The following is a 17429-nucleotide window of genomic DNA, read 5'->3' as shown; positions in this document are numbered from 1 at the left end:
ATTCTTTTAATTTTTCATGGACCAGAGCTTCCCCTTAGTCTGTTTTTTTGGCAATCTCAAAAAAAGTGTTTTTGTTTGTTTTTTTCCCTCCCCATGAGCTGTGCAATCACTTAAACTCACCTTTGCCAGCCTTTTCAGTCACTGGATCAATGCATTCAAAATGCCTGCGCAGATCACACTTGGCTGTGCAGGAACAACAAACCCAGAGTGTGGCAGGGAAGCAGCTCTAGGTATGTACTGACATAAGAGGCAACTGGTTTTGTTTGTTTCCACCCACATTTTCCTATGCTAGAGTGGAGAAGTTCCAGAGCAGCATATCCCTATCAGCTTCTAGAGCTGAACTGTTTTGTGTTTTTTTTTTTTATGTTTCCTCTCCTCTAAACACCTGACTTCCAGCAAACTGTTGGCCATGTTTAGCCCTGTAACAGGACTGACACAGAGCACTGGTGAGGCTAGAACCACAGCTTGAGGGCAGAGCTGGGGGGTGCAAGATGCAAGTAAAAGCAAGAGCAGTCCATTTCCTACCACCTTTCTCCACTTTACAATGCACAATGACTGAACCCCAACTCCCGCTACTTGGCCAAACCCTGAGTGTCAGTCCATACGTGCACACTGCTCATTCCATTGGATTTCAAGCATTGGCCATCACGGAAGGTTCATTTACCCAAAAGGTAAGTACCAGACCAGAACCTCCCTGATCATTTGACCGTTTTACACAGTAAAGCGGTCTGTGTGGCAAATGGCACAGGTATTGGAGGTGCACACATCCTTCCATTACCCAAAGTCACAAATTATCACTCAAAATACCCCAGGACAAAACCCCTCTTGAATTCTGTACCTGTTGTACAGAATTCTGGGACTGGTTTAGTGGGACAACTTGAACACTGTAAAAACAAGGCTTTCGCTGTTTCTTAACACTCTGGTTTAAAGCTACCACTTCCTGGCTTTACGTGTCACAAGGATTCCCATCCATCAGCCTTCAGTCTGAACCTTCTGAGCCAAGGCTGCAAATACGTGCACAGCATTGAATTATATTTGCATCACCCTGTGATAATCTGCTTCTCCAAAAGACAGACCTTGAGCAGGTTCTCATCACCACCATCTAGTTCTTAAAAGAAGAGGCCAAGATATGAAACAGGTTTTCTTTTATTAAACCTCTCATCTCATTCAGTTTTTATATGAGATGCTTCGATCCGGCACTTGCTGATACGCTGTCTCATGGTGGTTTGTTTTGAGATTTAGACAACTGCAAATAGAAAGTAAAAGAGCTTTTAGAAAGGCTTCAGCACTGCAAATGTGAAATTGAAAAAGATCAATTAACTTGTCATATGTCCATAAACGTTCAAGATAAAGGTTTAAGGCAAGGCAAAAATTAATAGCTCAAAAATGTACTTAACTTTATGCAGAAAAGATTACTTGACAATGAGAAATGGTTCAAAATTGCTTAACAAAGGTAACAAGTCATCTTGTCTCTCACGAAACTCTGAACAGCATTAAAAATATTTTTTTTCAGTAGCCTGTAAGCACCCAGTATCTGGCTGCCACTACGATTTAGTTTATGAAAGGGACTTCATGAAAATCCTGTCTCCTACTCAGGTTCAGAAGCCACACATTTATTTTAAATACAACTCAGCCTGACCCATCCCACACGAGTATTTCATACCACATATGGAATCATATGTAGCTGAAATGTCTCAAACTAAACCAGTTAAAATTCTTAAATTAACCCCAAATCCCTGAACTCAACTTCAGTAGCACATGTAAATATACAACATTCAATAGTTCTCTTTGTTACACAGACCTTTGTTTACAAGAATTTATACACAGTACACAGAACACCTCTCTATATAAATTAAATACTATCCACTTTTTTAAAATAAAGTCTGTGTCCAACCAGGAAGTCTTCCACGTAAATAGCTGGAAACTGCTTTCATCCCAGGTTAGTTGGTTTTAGTTCCCAATAGCTACCACAACTGGCATTCACAGCACAGAAATACAGCGCCTCCGTTAGGTGTTTATCCCTACAGCAGTGTCAAACCAAGTCATTAAGAGACGCAAAGTTATTGCCAAGAAACCTGGTAAAAGTTTTACAAGAGGCCTTACACCACTGCATCTCTACAGGGAATGTGGTTTGGCACTGCCTCACTGAAGCAGATGAGCCCTGTCAAGCTCCCTGATTCAGGCAACCATCTCTAGGCGTTTGTTTCTCAAGCACGCTGCCTCACATCCCTGTTGTCCCCAGCTCCCACATTCCAAAAATCGTAGACTTTAAGAAACAAGCTAAGGCACCAGCCTTGTCCTCAGAAAGAACTCAATGCACCTGACAAACACAGGGAGATCGGTGTTATTTGGAAGTTACTATGCTAAGATGACACCAACCTGTTAGAGTTTTACTCATCTGCCTGCTGTACTGTTCCTTTCTCGGAGACGTAGATACCGTCCAAGAATTTCCTGATATCCTTGTTCTTGACCGTAGTGGCCTGCTGGATCAAGGCAGCTGCAAACAAAGCAAGACCATTAACCTAAAACAAGAGGTCCATCCAAACAGCCTCTCCAGTATTTCAACTAATAAATAAAACTGTCACTTGGAGAAGGGAAATAATAGCTTGAAAAACTGTCATTTTTTTGGGGTCAGATTTAAAAAAAAAAAAAAAAGAAAAAAGACATTTCACTGAGCCTAGCTTGGCAACTTCAGGCAGAGACAGTCTCTCACTGCATACTTGTACAAATGAAAAGCTGAAATTTTCTGCCAAAAAAGCAATCAATGTTAACTAGAAGAAAGGTCCTAGAGATTTTTGAGAACATCTCTAAGCTTTAAAAAAGCATATTAACCAATGAAAAGCAAATTACACTGACTAGATTTAAAAGAACAAACACACTGAACTGTCATTTAGCTCAGTATTAGAGAAGAAGGAAAACAAGTTTCCTAAACTGACATCTTCAGGTAACAGTGACAGTACCATTAAATCTCCCCCTGCATCAACTTCACAAACCTGAATTGGAGACCAATTCAATGTCATTTCCTTCAAGGATCAGCTCGTCTTTCTGGGCCTGAGATACTGCACAGGTAACACCTACAGAAAGCAAAACACACAAACCATCCATCAATGGTGAAGACAGCAAAGATGTATTAAGGACTCAGTGCTTGTGTCCTATCACAATTCATGGATCTAAACAGCATTACTCTAGGTAATAACAAGCTTCAATGACTTAGTTAAAACTGCCCCCCAAAAGCTCTTCCAGGATTGCCCTCCCTCAACAGCTTCAGCACACAAAGGCGAGCTGTCTTCAATCCAGAACATGACCTGCACCGAGTGATGTTCCTACTGAAGTGTTCCTGCATTAGGGCGTTAATCACCTCCACAGCACATAAACTAGAGGTTTTGCCAGTGCGACATTGTCAGCTAGGTGGTGCCATTTTCCACATTCTTATGCTCACTAAGACAAAACTGGATTCACCCCAAGGAAGAGTCATCGGGATAAACCCCACCCTCTGGCACGTTCAGCACCACATCACCAGACACACTGGAAGCATTCATGGGGGTAAGCACTGCCATGCTCAAGAATTTAACAGGAAACTTTCACTTGCAAGGAAAGTAACACAAGTAAGACTTCATAGCTTGATCTGTTTAATTAATAGATGTTAAACTAGCATTTTAACTAACACCTATCTTTGAAATAAAAGCCAATTAAAAAAAAACAAATTAACATTCCCCTATAAATCAAAGTCACAGCTACTGTAAGTCCCTCCACATCGTATCACATCAGACCAATCTCATCCTTTCATTTACATCCACCCTAAATCACCATCTGTCACACCCATACCTTCCTTCATCAGCAGTGGATTAACAGAAAAAAACATTTCATCCAGAAAGTATCCCTGACAATCTTAGGGTAACTATGGTTAAGGAATGTTTAGTCTCTTCACTGATGAAGTTTCATAACATCCATCAAACATTTGCCCCATCAGACACCTAGCTAAAGCTCCAATTATGCAAGACTGGGTAAGATGAAAATTACGTGTGCTCAGTCAAGATACTCAGAACACAGTAACACTTTAAAGACCAAAAATATGATGTACTGTAAAATCAGTTCACATACAACGTTTGAAACAGAAACACCAATTTAAAATTGAGCACCAGCAGTTTAATGTCAATGAACACTGTCAAGACTGAATGATGATGACATTAAACTGAGATCTTCTAACTCCTATTGCAGTTAAGTAGCTTTAAGCTTTCTCCCTAGTAAAGATTTATTAAAAGCAAGTTACAATCATTATCAATTATAAATCTGAACAGTAGTAAGCTTATCATAAGGTTACATATATTCGGACAGACTGGAAAATTCTGCTTTGACAGCTGCTTGCCATCTCCTGCTGTCCCTGGTAGCACTCAAAGAAGACCGTTTAGAAGCCACCCACCCCCATCAGAAATAATTCACCTGTGGGTGCACTCACCTGGCCTCATGCGCACCCTGCGGATGTACTTCTCTCCCAAGAAGTTTCGGATTTCCACAAGTGAGCCGTTATCCTGGATAACAACGTTGATGGGGAAGTGAGCGTACACCGACCTCATCTTGTAACGGAAGCCCTGGGATAAAGGACATCGTTAGATACTGAAATCAGAGCACACCCAAGAAAAAATCCAAACAGGTGCATAATGCTTACTGGATACATTTAGAACAAAACATATCCAGGTAGTTTCCTAGTAAAGACAAATTGCTAAGCCCAAGAAACATCCAGAGCTTACTGTTCATACTTTTCTCTACCTGCAGAACTTGTTTGAGAGCAAGGGGGGGGAAAAATGCATACATGCACAGTAATTTCAATACTTATAGGAGCTCACACTGAAGTAAAAGGCTATGACTAGTGTAACAAAAATGACATGGTTCTTCTACCTTCAAACACAACTTACCAGCGTAACACCCTTAATCATGTTCTGTACATGGCTGCAAATTGTGCGAACTGTCGCCAGCTCCTTCCTGTTACCCCACCACTTGTCAACACGCAGCTGGGTTAAAAAAACAAATAACAAAGCTTTCAGCTACATTTCACAACTAAAAACAATTAATTTTGCGACAAACAAAGAGAGAGAAGTCCAAGTTAACTACTGGAAGTGTAGAAGTATTGTTCAATGATTGTTAAATACCCATCCAGCGCATGCCTTATGTCCTAACACCCAGCACACAAAGTTTATCTTCTTTTTGCGCCATTACCAAGAAAAGTTCAGAAACACTAGGAGAGGTAGTGGTTATAAAAAAGCTCTGACCCCTTAGCTGAAGAATACGATATCCTTCCCTACAGTACACCAGTTGTTTTGGGGTCAGTCACCTCAATGCAATCTATCAACTTCTTAATAATGCACTGCCTAAGGACCCAGTGTTTTTACGATCCAGCAAATGCCTGTCAATAAGTTACTGAAATCACGCACTCCTCCCTTTTTTTCTTAAATCCTTCAGATAATAGAAAAATATTATGCACCTATGTGAAAAACATCAGCTCTCCCAATGTAACTTGCCAACACTGAAAACTTAAATACAGAGAATTAATTTTATCTCATTTAAACAAACCAGCTTAAAAAACAGCATCGAACAGGCAACCCTTTGCCCAGTGATTATAACTGCAGTGATGAAGAAAATCAACCAACATCATCATTCCAAAACATGACAGAACTTCAAGCCTGTCACGGAGCCTGAGTGGGCCAGTGTTCCATAACTCCATTTTCTTTCAGGAAACACGAAGATAAGCACTCAGCGATTTACTTGCAGCATGGAAGATTTATTACCAGCTCCCACCTTCTCTCTACGAGCTTAAGTGAATCCCTCACCTTCTTGCGTTTCTTCCCCAGCAGCGACAGCTCCACGTTGATGTGGTTGAAATCCCTCCGCAGGGTTCCCCGGGGCCCCTTGACGATGACGGTGCGGCCCTTCAGCGACACGCTGACTGCGAACCAAGCACAGAGGCGCGTTAGGCGGCGGCGGGGCCGCTTCCCGCGGGCTTCCCGCACGCAGCCCTACCTTGGTCGGGGATGTCAACGGTCTGGTTGCTGAGGATGGTCTTCATCCTAGGGGCGACAACCACAAGGCGTTGGCAGCCGCGCGGACGAGCCCCCTGCCGCCCCCCTCCCCCCCACAGCTACGGGCGCCCCCCCCCCAGGCCGGGGCTAGGCCGCGGCGAGGCCTCCACCAGGAGGGGAGGGGGGGGGGGGGTAAAGGAGGCGCCATCGGGGCGGCTCCCGGCCGGCAGCGCCCCATCAGAGCGCCACGAGGGCGGCCGGCGCCGCCCCGGGGATCTGCCCGCACCCCCCTCGGGGCGCTGCGGGGGCCGCCCGCGGCGGATGGCGGCGGATGCGGGGCGGATGGCGGCGGCCGCAGCTCCCCCTCACCTGGCGGCGCGCGGGGCGGAAAGAGGCTGCGCGTGACGTCATCGCGTACTTATACCCCCGTCTGCCTGCTGACGTCATCAGCGGCAGGCAGGCAGGACGGAGCGAGGCTCGCTGCGCGCCAACGGGCGCGGGGAGCCGAGCGCCGAGCGCATCGAGCGGGGGAGCTGTGAGGGGGGAGGGGGCGCCGCCGCCATGGCGCTGCTGCTGCTGAGGCACCGCGCCCGGGTGAGGGGCAGCCCCGCGGGGTGTGGGGCGCTATGGGCTCGGGAGGGGGCAAATGGGGCTGTTTGTAACCGGTACGTTTGTAATTTTTTGTAATTCCGTCAATTGTGTTTATCCGCCTTGTTTTTTTTAAGGTGTCGGCGAGGCACGCGTGTGCCCGCTGCGGGACGGGGGGCTCCCTGCCTGAGGAGAAGAAGGAGGCGCTGCGGAACGGCCCGGGGCTGCGGGACTTCGTCTGCGGGGAGCTGGCCGACAGCAGCGCCTGGGCTGGGTATGCGGGAGCCCTGAAGCGCCAGAAGGGCGAGAGGTAGGTGTCAGGTAAATTTAGGCGGCTGCGGTGGCAGCCCTGCGGTGCCTCGCCTGTTTAATGCCAGTACAGGTCACACACAACGCGCTTCCATTAAATTATCTCGTCAAAGTGCTCGCCGGTCTGATTTCTGAAGGAAAAAACACGGTGTTCGCTTTAAATACGCACCAAAACGTTGAGGCACTGTGGTATTTTTCTCACCTGAGTGCTTGTGCCATGCCCTGTATCTAACTATAAGCAGGCGTCAATGGGGGAGTGAAGTGGTAAAAAGCTATAACCAGTATTGAAAAATTAACGCAGAGTAAATTTTTAAATGCTTAGAACATATATCTAGTTAGCAGTTTGATCAGACTTTGGGATAGGCGTGCAATGTACACCGCCATGAATTGCTGCGATCCCCACTGTGAAATCCCCCTGCTCCTGCTAACAGCCTTAAACCTTCCAATGAGCACAAACTCCCAATTTTGGATATTGGGATGCTAATAAGCATGGAAGATGGAAGTCTGTTGTGACTATGAGTGATGTTAACGTTGGTCACTGAGCTGTGTCAATATCCAAGAAACCTTTCCTCATCGTGATATGTAACAAGTTGACATAGATCTAAGAAAATAATGGAAACTTACGTAAATATTTTATTAATCCTGTTTGCTTCTTTTTCAGGCTGCGGCTTCCACCATGGCTGAAAACTAAGATTCCCATGGGAAAGAATTACAATAAACTAAAGAATACCTTGAGAAGCTTAAATCTTCATACAGTAAGTCTAGTACTAACTAAATTTTCTGGTAGAAATAAGGCATTTTTTAATGATGCAGAGTTATTTTTTTGTGGAAGACAGGTAGAAATTATGTCTTGCATGGTCTTTGATGCTGAAACCAAGACCAAAGCTGGCCCTTTTTGACTGTGATGAATTTTACCCTTAATGAAAAAAAAAATCCTATAGAGAACTTCATATTTTTCTGCTATGATTTTAAACACGAGAGTTTACTACTTGCATCACCAATCAGATCAGAAGATGCTACGTGTGACTGTTCTTAATGGAAACACAATTTCAGAGACATGTAACTGGTTTGTAAGAAAAGACATTCTAGAAATACCCATTTCATTAAATATATGTTCAAGATGATAAAAAGTGATGGGTTTGCATGGAGGGCTTTTTTTCAGAGTAAGATCACGCTTTGATGTATCAGAGATCTTGTGAATATTGAATCTTGTGCAACTGGTAAATTTAAAATATTAATGATGCTGTGCTAATTAGTAAGGCAGTTACTTGGCTGAGGAATTTTTGGAGTTGTGGTAGAGGAAAGGAATGGAAATGGATGTAATGCACCAATGATTGTCTTCCTAGCAATTCTGCTGCTTCAGTAACGGTGTGTAACTCGGTTAAATCTCATTTATCACAGAAGGACTTGGGTTTGGTTTGTAGGCTACTGTTGAAATACATTGCAGGACTGTCTGTTTAACCTCAGGTGTGTGAGGAAGCGCGTTGTCCCAACATCGGAGAATGCTGGGGAGGTGGCGAACATGCTACAGCTACGGCTACCATTATGGTAAGCTGCTAACTATTTCTGAAGTGTTTTATTGCTGTTTGAGCTGAGTGTTGTATCTCTGACAATATGCTACAATCTCTGCTACAGTGTTTTGGGTCTGTTAAATGAAATTTAAGGTATATCATTGTCCTTATTGTTTTCCTTATTAGAGGGATTTGTCTGCTTTAGCACATGCGGCTGTTTCTCGGCTGAACAGTAGTGATGTGTGACATGTAAATGTAGAAATGCTGTTCTTATTTCAGCTGATGGGTGACACGTGCACTAGAGGTTGCAGATTTTGCTCAGTAAAGACAGCAAAAAATCCACCTCCACTGGATCCCGAGGAGCCTTACAACACAGCTAAAGCTATTGCTGAGTGGGGCTTGGATTACGTTGTATTGACATCCGTGGACAGAGACGGTTAGTACATTGTCATAACATCTTCCAGTGTAAGCTCTCATATGCATTACACGGGATAAAGACAGACCTTGATAAACACTTACTCCTCGGCGCAGTTGTTGAGGATTCCTGTTTTAAAGGAGTCAACAATCTGAACCTCTTCTGGTGCTACTTGAAGATGTTGCCTTGTGTTCTACCACTCGCCGTCTGAGAAAGGAGACTGATACCCTCCTTTTAGGTAGCTGTAGAGAGCAACAAGGTCTAGACATTAAAAATATTACAATATTTTATTAAATATTTTATAACTCTTTTTTTTTTTTTCAAAGTACAAACATGTATGCTGTTTTCTGTTACTTAATGAAAAAAAAATCCACATTAGTACAGAATAATATTACAGAGCTTCTTCCCATCAGCTAAACCTGGAATAAATTATTCTTAACAATACTGAAAGTTGCTTTTTTTTTTTCTGTGGTTGTAGTAGCTCGTTTGTGGTGACACCACATAGGTGGGCAAAACTGTTGCAAAGACTCTTCAGTGTACTTCAGTTGAAAATCTAGTAGCTTCAAAGTAGCTTGCAATAATACTTAGTTTGAATTTTTTTTTTTGTAAGTCTGTTTGTAAGATCAAAACCATAAATGGTTCAAGTCATTTTGTGCTTAGGCTGACAGGGCACCCACAAAGCCAAGTAAATTCAGAGTAAATGTTTGAAGTCTGCACTAAATGATCTGTGTCTGTGTGCAGAATGAGGTTCGGTAGAATATCTGTTATAAACTTTTGTCATAAGCAGTAAGATAAGACTGGTGTTTCAGCTTTTGACCAAGAACTGCTGCTTTATTTGTTTGTATTTAAATGTTACTCTGCATTTTTCCTGGCACTGCTAATAAGTGGATACATTTCTTGAACAGAAAGCTTAACTGAGTAATTGAAATGCTTCTAGATATGCCTGATGGTGGAGCAGAACACTTTGCCAAGACAGTCTCTCATCTGAAAGAAAGGTATATTAATAATGTATTACTATTACTACTAAACCTTTAGAGAGTTTTATGGCATGTAGGTCACAATTAGCTTCAGATGAATTATTTCAGGGACCACACATATACAAAAGTCTGCCTTTAGCCTGCTTGTATACCTTTTTCCCCTGTTTTTCATCTTTCTGGTGTAAAGGTCCCAATGTATGGCCCCAATTTTAATACATTTCCAATTCGGGTTTATTTAAAGCTATGCTCTGGATTATTTCTTTAACCGTGTGTCAGGCCAGGAATATATCTCCTCTGTATATTGAAGCTACGAGATTAAAATAATACTGAAAACCTTGTTAAATTAACCTGCAACTGACAAAAAAATCACCTACAGACCGTAAGCATGATTGTTTAAGAGACTGCAAGAATGACTTTTATATAATTTGACTTTCATTCTGTGTTAGCTCACATCAGTAAAATTGGAAATTAAACACATTGTTCTGTTTGAACTATAATATTATTAAAGAGCAATAACCCTTAGTATTTGCAGAAATCTCTTGTTTTAGCAATGTATCCTGAATTAACTTTGCTTCTCTTATCAGAGCATCGTTAATTCAGGTTTTTGTTATGTTTTTGCTGTATTGGGCTTTTTAGCAACAGTGATACGAATCCCATAGATTTGTTCATTTTCTGTCTCTCTTTCAGGAATTCAAAAATTCTCGTGGAATGCCTGACTCCTGATTTTCGAGGGGACCTCAAAGCTGTGGAGAAAGTGGCGTTGTCAGGACTAGATGTGTATGCCCACAATGTGGAAACGGTTCCAGAATTACAAAGGTGAGCAAAAGTAGTATGTATAAATGGAAGTAGAAGACTGTATAAAAACAGAAGAGATTTTGTAAAAGGGATTCTTTGTGAGAGAGAGAGTCAGAGATAATTATTTAAATTGTCATTAAGGCTTTGGCTGTCGGTTCTTTACATTCCATTCACAAGTGGTACTGACACCCCTACGTTTTCCTGTGTTATATAACCTGCCTATGGAAAAAATGTTACGTATCTGTCTACCCTGGGGTTTTATGTAGGCTTTTCAAGGGAAAGGATTGTCCTAAAAGTAAGAAATCATATTTTGTGAGGTACTCTACTTGCAGAACTTTCTCATTAAGTGTTTTTACCTAACTCTAGCCTACACGCAGGATTTTTTAGGAAGGAAATGTGCTTGCTTTATTGGATATGTTTGTGGCACTCTTTACAACTGCAGAAAACCAATGTGTTAAAGGCACATCCTGATCATCATCACACCTCAGCATGAGAAAAAAATTGACAAAGCAGGGAAATTCTCGAAAACTAGCCCAATGTGAGGCATCAGACCTCATCCCTGACACGGCACAGGGACTAACTCCCAGCCCCAGGCTGGGCAGGCTGAGGAAGGAGCCGCTGAAGCGACCACCGGAGCCCCCAGCCCTGCCCTGCCGGGGGTCGCCTCACGGCGCGGGGCGCGCTGAGGCGCGGAGCGGGGCCGGGCGGCGAAATGGCGGGGGCCGGGCGCAGCTCCCGGCGTGCCCCGGGCTCGGCGGCGCCTCCCTGCAGCCGCCAGAGGGCGCCGGCCCCGCGCCGCGCTCCTGAGGCGCCCGGGGGCCGTGAGGGGACCCGCCCGGCCCGGCCCGGCCCCACAGCGACCCGAGGGGCCCCCGGGGCTCCGAGAGGCTGCAGGGGGGCACGGAGAGGCCCCGCCGTGCCTCCTCTCTGCTCCCTGCCGGCCCGCGGAGCCTCGCCCTCAGCAGGGGTTGTCAGCTGGTGTCAGACCCCTGCGTCGAAACCTCTGAACTCTGTCTTTTTCTACATAGAATTCAGCAGGATTAAGCTGTCTCGGCATCTCTGAGTTACCTGCCTTCTTCCTCTCTCTTTTTCTTCTTTTTCCTTGCGCTGGAAATGCCAAAAAGGAAGGTTCGCGACCCCCGAGCCAACTTTGAGCAATCATTGTGTGTGCTGAAGCACGCCAAAAAGGTGCAGCCTGGGGTTATCTCCAAAACCTCCATCATGCTGGGGCTGGGCGAGACGGACGAGCAGGTGTACGCGACGATGAAACGTGAGTGGGGGCTGAAACGCACGTTAACGTGGGTGAACCTTATTCCATTGGAGAACTGCTGTGAGCATCCTAGCAAAACAGTTTCCTGGAGGAAATGCTTTCAAGGCTTTATGGGGAAAAAATGTTTGGTTTAAAAAGACCAAACTTCTGGATTATTTCGCTTTCACATGGCTGTCAGATTTTTAGAAACAGATTGACATGTAGATCCATTCCCTGTTGATTTCAGTAGCAATTATAACTCTCTTTCTGTGACTATTTTAACATCCATAGTCCTTGCAGCAATCAAGCAATCAGCTTGCAACATAGTTGCCTTAGTGCACATTTCTTTTAGAAACGAAAGACATTATTGTTTAGTTTGGCTTACTTAGTTGTTAAAAAAAAAAAAGGCTATCCTTGGAGTTGTAGCATATTTTTTTTCAATCTATTTTTAATAGGAGAAAAGTTCACAGTGGCAACTGAATACAATGCACTTTTAAGAAGAAATTCTTTAATTATATAACATTTCTCCTCCATCCAGCTGAAAGAATGCCTACCTGGTACTTTCTTTTGTGTACAATAACCCATAGTTGGAATGCAGTGATACAGTCTATTTTTTCTACACCTATCTTACAGTCTGGACCATAGATACAGTGAAAAGCAGTAAAATAAAAAAGAGCATGTCATCTCTGCAGTGAGACGAGTGACTGCAGTGCAGAGTGATGATGTTCTCCCTGGCTCTGAGCTACATCAGGTCTTGCAGGAGCTGGGATTGCAGAATGCAGTGCATGGCTACTGCTCATAGAGATTGCAGGACGTAACCCCCCAAGGTGTTGCAGGGTGACCCTGGTTCAGCCTTGCGAGTGTGGGGTGTTTTCCAGCTGCTGACAATCCCTCATGATACTTTTGCCACTAACGAGGAATTTTCTTTTCACAGTATTGCGTGAAGCAGACGTGGATTGTTTGACCCTAGGACAATACATGCAACCAACAAAACGTCACCTAAAGGTAAACATGCCTTTAATTTACAGGCAGTGTTTTGGTCTGTATCTTGCAGTACAGTTTCCTCTTTCTGCAGTGGGGTTTGATGTGCAGCCTTAACCGTGGATGTTGGGAAAAATTTCCTTCTTTGCTGAAGTTGATTTTCATCTGTTATGGGCCCCTTGCTAGAAATGACTTCAACTGTCTAATCCTTTCCGTCTCCTGCAGACTGCACACTGCTACTTGCTACTATTAGCTGGGGAGACAGCTGGAGCTGAGGCATGATTCTGCAGAACAAGAGCCTCAGTGTATGCCTCCAACGTAATGGCTCAAGCCAGCTCTCATTCGCTGCCTCATAGGCTGTCCCGTAATGGTGCCACTTCAGCTGTGAAAATTACCATTTTCTCCTTCTGTAATCTGTCCAGAGCCAGGGTCTTTGTTCCGTTCCACTGAAATAACTGTTAGTGAAGAGATTTGTAGGATTATTCTGGGGTGCTTTTTTTGTTTGTTTCTCTCTTTTTTTTTTTTTTTTTTTTTTTTTTCAAACTTAGGACAAAAAAAGGTTTGTGCAAAAGGACCATTCAAAAACAGTAAAGAAAATGAAGCAACAACTAAAATTACATTCTAAACTTTGAAGCTATATCTGAAAAGCAAATAAAATACATTCTTTGGGTAAAAATCAGAGAGGAAAATAGTTTTCATGACTTGACTTGAAAGTTTTGGAATGTAATGTTTTGAACTTGAGATGTAACAGTTTCATGTCATTACGTGCTGTCTACGTTTTTCTTTTATATTAAGACCTGATCAAAATGAATTCTTTTTACCTAGGTTGAGGAGTATGTAACTCCTGAAAAATTTAAATACTGGGAAAAAGTAGGAAACGAGCTTGGATTCCATTACACAGCCAGTGGGCCTTTAGTGCGTTCCTCCTATAAAGCAGGTAAATTACTACAAAGCGTTTGGTTATTTGGGACATGGCTTTTTGTATAACAATTAAGAGTGTGAAGTAATAGACGACAAAGCTCACCTTTGCACAGGGGAAACGTCTCTAGTCATCCTTTGTTTTTTATTATTTACACTTCCTGCCTTCTGTAGTTCATCTAAATGCACCAGGATGGCCCTACCTGGTATTTGTACAATAACTTAATGCGTGAGGCAGGATCTGTTTAGAGGGGGCACCAACTTCAAGGTTTCCTTTACATTCTGCCTCTTAAACACTTCAGGATTTAAGGGGGCCCTATGTGATATAATTTTGTTACTTTTGGCAGAATTTATTCGCAATGCCCTAGAAATAATTAGCCACACTTAAAGCAGTGCATTTTCTGACAAAGCACTGGGTGCTAAGTAGCAGCTGATCTTACTGAACTGTTGTGCAGGTCCAACGTCCTGCCTTTTCCTAAGGAGGGAGCAGGGAATAATTATCTAGGGGCACCCTGCTTCTCAGACAATTTTAATGCCAATTCAAACAAGATTTATAGCAGCTTTCACTACAGGTTGCTGATGTTTTATAAAATATGAATTAATTTTTAATTAAATCAATTCACCTTGGCCTGTTTGAAAGCACAAAGCAGCAAAGCTTGTCCATAAAATTGGGCACGAAGAAAATCAGGATTTTTAGGGGGTGGAAGGTATTGCTTGTTGGATTATGGGTTTGAGTGTTCTTACATCCCTGCTGCACATAGTGAAAGCAGTGTTGTGTAGAATATAATTGCTACAGAATAGTGGTAAGAGCAATTATATTGTAGAATACAATACTCATTAAGTAAGAATGTGTATTCTTTTGCTTTATTTCATGGAAACACATAAAAATCACCTTGGGTGCTTTTTTTTTTTCCCTTTTACTAGGTGAATTCTTCTTGAAGAACTTAGTAGAAAAAAGAAAGACAAAAGTCATCTGAAAATGAGAGTGAACCTATTTAAAGCAGTCAGTTTTAAGGATCCTTTTTTCAGCTCGTAATTACACTCAGTTCCAGAAATACAGAAGACCAGATGGTGGAGGCATGAATAAGCTTACTATCCTTCTAGAACACTTCACTCTCGCCAAAACACTTAACATTATTTTACCGAATTCCTCCTGGCAGTGCTACAACTACATAGTACTTCGGGTGTTCAGTAACAAGTCAGAAGACAGAACTGCTTCTGAAAGAGCAAAGGAACTGAGGCAGAGGAAACATAAGCTGAAATAATCAGACAGGTTTAAATAAACAGGTGTGATAGTACCATCAATATTGCTGCAATTAGATCCTTGTTAAGATGCTAATAATGGGTAATTCAGAAGGTACCAATCTCTTGACATATCCTACTATTATGCAATGCAGGCTTGCAGGGACTCGGGGAAATAAAGAGGTGTATATGTCAAAGGACCACATAGGGCTATGGTTAGCCACACCAGAGGAAGTACTGTTAACGATCTTTCAAGAAGTGGTGTCTCTTATCTGTATCTTACAAAAATTAACTGTGCCCTTCTGCTAGCTAATGCTCTTCATCTGTACAGAACTGTGGGTGTTCCATGCCATAGGTATTGTCTGAGCACTGAAGATTTCAGTACTCAGCCTAAGACCAGGGTGGTTTTGTTTGATTGGTCTGGTTACCTGCCCCTTGGAGGCCTGATCGGGCTGTTAAATCTGAACAGAGATGTGGATGAAATGCACTAAGCTCAAGTGAAATTAAAGCATGCCTTATGGTAAACTAGCAGTTGTAAGTTTTTCTCTTTTCAGTCATGATAGCTTTGCCCTAATAATTCTCCATTGTCTGCTCTGAACATTAGATAGCTCTTGAATTGGTTTAAGCATTTTTCTTCATGAAATTGTTTGGGAAATGTGCCAGGAATGGGTTGTCTAGTTCCAAACCCTCCCCGTTGAAGTAATCCTGTAGCTGGCTGCAGTACTTCTGTATGCTGCTGTGGTCTAGAGGAAGGAGAGTGGACCCTCTCCACACAGCAAGATGTTAGAAGGATGAGAGCTAATTAGCAAGTTAATAGAATAACAGAAATTTGGTATTGTCACAAACAACAAAAGTCAAATTATACCACAGAGGCCAGTGCTGCACAATTAACTCGTCACAAAATTAAGTAGAGCAGCATTAAAGCATTACGGAGACAAACAGTCTTTAGGCAGTATTAATTAAACAACATAATGGTAGCGTAAATTAAGGGGAGACATACCTGGGTCATAAAGAACGTAGTAATAGCTACATGTTGTAATGGCAAAAAATGTGAATTATAATAAACTGCCTGCCCGTTAGTCTTGGAAAGACCAAGCACACTTTGAGCCTGGCCAGCTGAAATACACCAACTACCAGAGCAGGGGAAGGTTATCACTGGGGTAAGGAAACGGAATACTCCATCCACACCACCAGGATACCCACGTTTAACAGCTGCCAGCCTTTCATAGAGGTCCTGCTCTGAATAATGTTGTTGACTTGCCTATAGAGCACATTTAAGAGAATTTCTGTAGCTTTTGTCAACTTAGTACTCTTTCAGCATTTTGACACCAGAAAAAAAGAAACAGGAAATCTGAGCCACACAGCTATTTTAAAGCCGATAAGAGGACATAGCACAATAATTATCCATGACTTTTTTTTTCCCCTAGTGAGAGAAATAATGCTCCTCTAAACCCAGTAATGTTATTTCATGTTAGAAGTATTTTATGAACTGCCCATGGGTGGTTCAGATGATCTCATGCTTTTACACATCTGTCTGACAGGAAGCAGCAAGATACGCAAGCTATATAAAATATTTTCTAATGTTTTCCTATGGTTTCTATAGAAAGCAGATCCATTTTGACTTTATAAGTGAGTATACAAAACAGAAAAAATATAATTAGTCTTTGAGGACCTCTGACAACTTGTGCAATAGAAATGACAAGTCTTAGAATTCTTTTCCTAGTTGAGAAACTGGTTTTACAACTATCTTTCTTCCCTATTGCCCATTTTTTTCCTATAACTACATATTTAAAGGCACCAAATATTCCAAGAACTCACGACTTTTCCAATTTTGTTTCTGATGAAGTTTCATGGTTAGTGACATTTTCTTTCTGTATGTCAATCTCTTCCTTCTGTCAGTGTTTCACAAAACAGCCATAAAGTACTATAACAACAATAATTTTCCTCACAAGCAGGAAAATAAACGCATTTGGGAATATGATCTCAAATCGACACAGATTCTTTAAGAGAATAGCTTTTTTTTTTAGCATCATTATATCAGTCTACTACAATGTGTGAAGCATAATTAAATCTTATGCAGCTGACTGGAGAATTGCTACATGTGTGACTTAGTCTCTAGGTTAAATCAACAAAGCAAATGTTCATTTAAGAATAGTTTTGATTTTTTCCCCCCTATTTGATCAGGGAATAATACTGGTGTCCCCTTTACATAAAAATTAAAAAAATGTTTCTTTACTACAACATGGGACAAGCTCTTATTAAAGATGATGATCAACTTGCAATAAAAACTCTCAGCTTGGAATCAGGAGGGGAAAAAAAGTAATGAAAAATGACACTAAGCAATGATAGGTAACCCGTTACTTCCTGCATTATTTTTACAATTCATTTAAAATTTGAGTTGTTGAGCAAGATTATAGAATACTATAAATT

The 17429-nt window shown here is 42.2% G+C and overlaps 2 protein-coding genes across 2 annotated transcripts; one reads left to right on the top strand and one right to left on the bottom strand.

The window, feature by feature from the left end:
• Positions 1-1128: 1128 nt before the first annotated feature.
• On the bottom strand, positions 1129-6489 carry RPL9 (ribosomal protein L9). The gene is made up of 8 exons (XM_027457230.3): positions 6384-6489; positions 6016-6062; positions 5826-5941; positions 4914-5009; positions 4457-4589; positions 2994-3074; positions 2380-2497; positions 1129-1246 (listed from the first exon to the last, which is right to left on the bottom strand). Exons 2-7 carry the CDS (start codon positions 6059-6061, stop codon positions 2391-2393), a joined length of 579 nt encoding a protein of 192 aa, XP_027313031.1. The 5' UTR covers position 6062; positions 6384-6489; the 3' UTR covers positions 1129-1246; positions 2380-2390.
• LIAS (lipoic acid synthetase) lies at positions 6453-15527 on the top strand. The gene is made up of 11 exons (XM_027457229.3): positions 6453-6608; positions 6740-6912; positions 7573-7666; positions 8379-8459; positions 8702-8858; positions 9775-9832; positions 10502-10630; positions 11734-11879; positions 12793-12863; positions 13665-13776; positions 14682-15527. Exons 1-11 carry the CDS (start codon positions 6576-6578, stop codon positions 14732-14734), a joined length of 1107 nt encoding a protein of 368 aa, XP_027313030.1. The 5' UTR covers positions 6453-6575; the 3' UTR covers positions 14735-15527.
• The last annotated feature ends 1902 nt before the right edge of the window (positions 15528-17429 follow it).

Source organism: Anas platyrhynchos, chromosome 4, assembly GCF_047663525.1.
Source record: "Anas platyrhynchos isolate ZD024472 breed Pekin duck chromosome 4, IASCAAS_PekinDuck_T2T, whole genome shotgun sequence".
Lineage (NCBI taxonomy): Eukaryota > Metazoa > Chordata > Aves > Anseriformes > Anatidae > Anas > Anas platyrhynchos.
The sequence above is the reverse complement of the archived record's forward strand: the minus strand, read 5'-3'. Positions and strand labels throughout refer to the sequence as shown.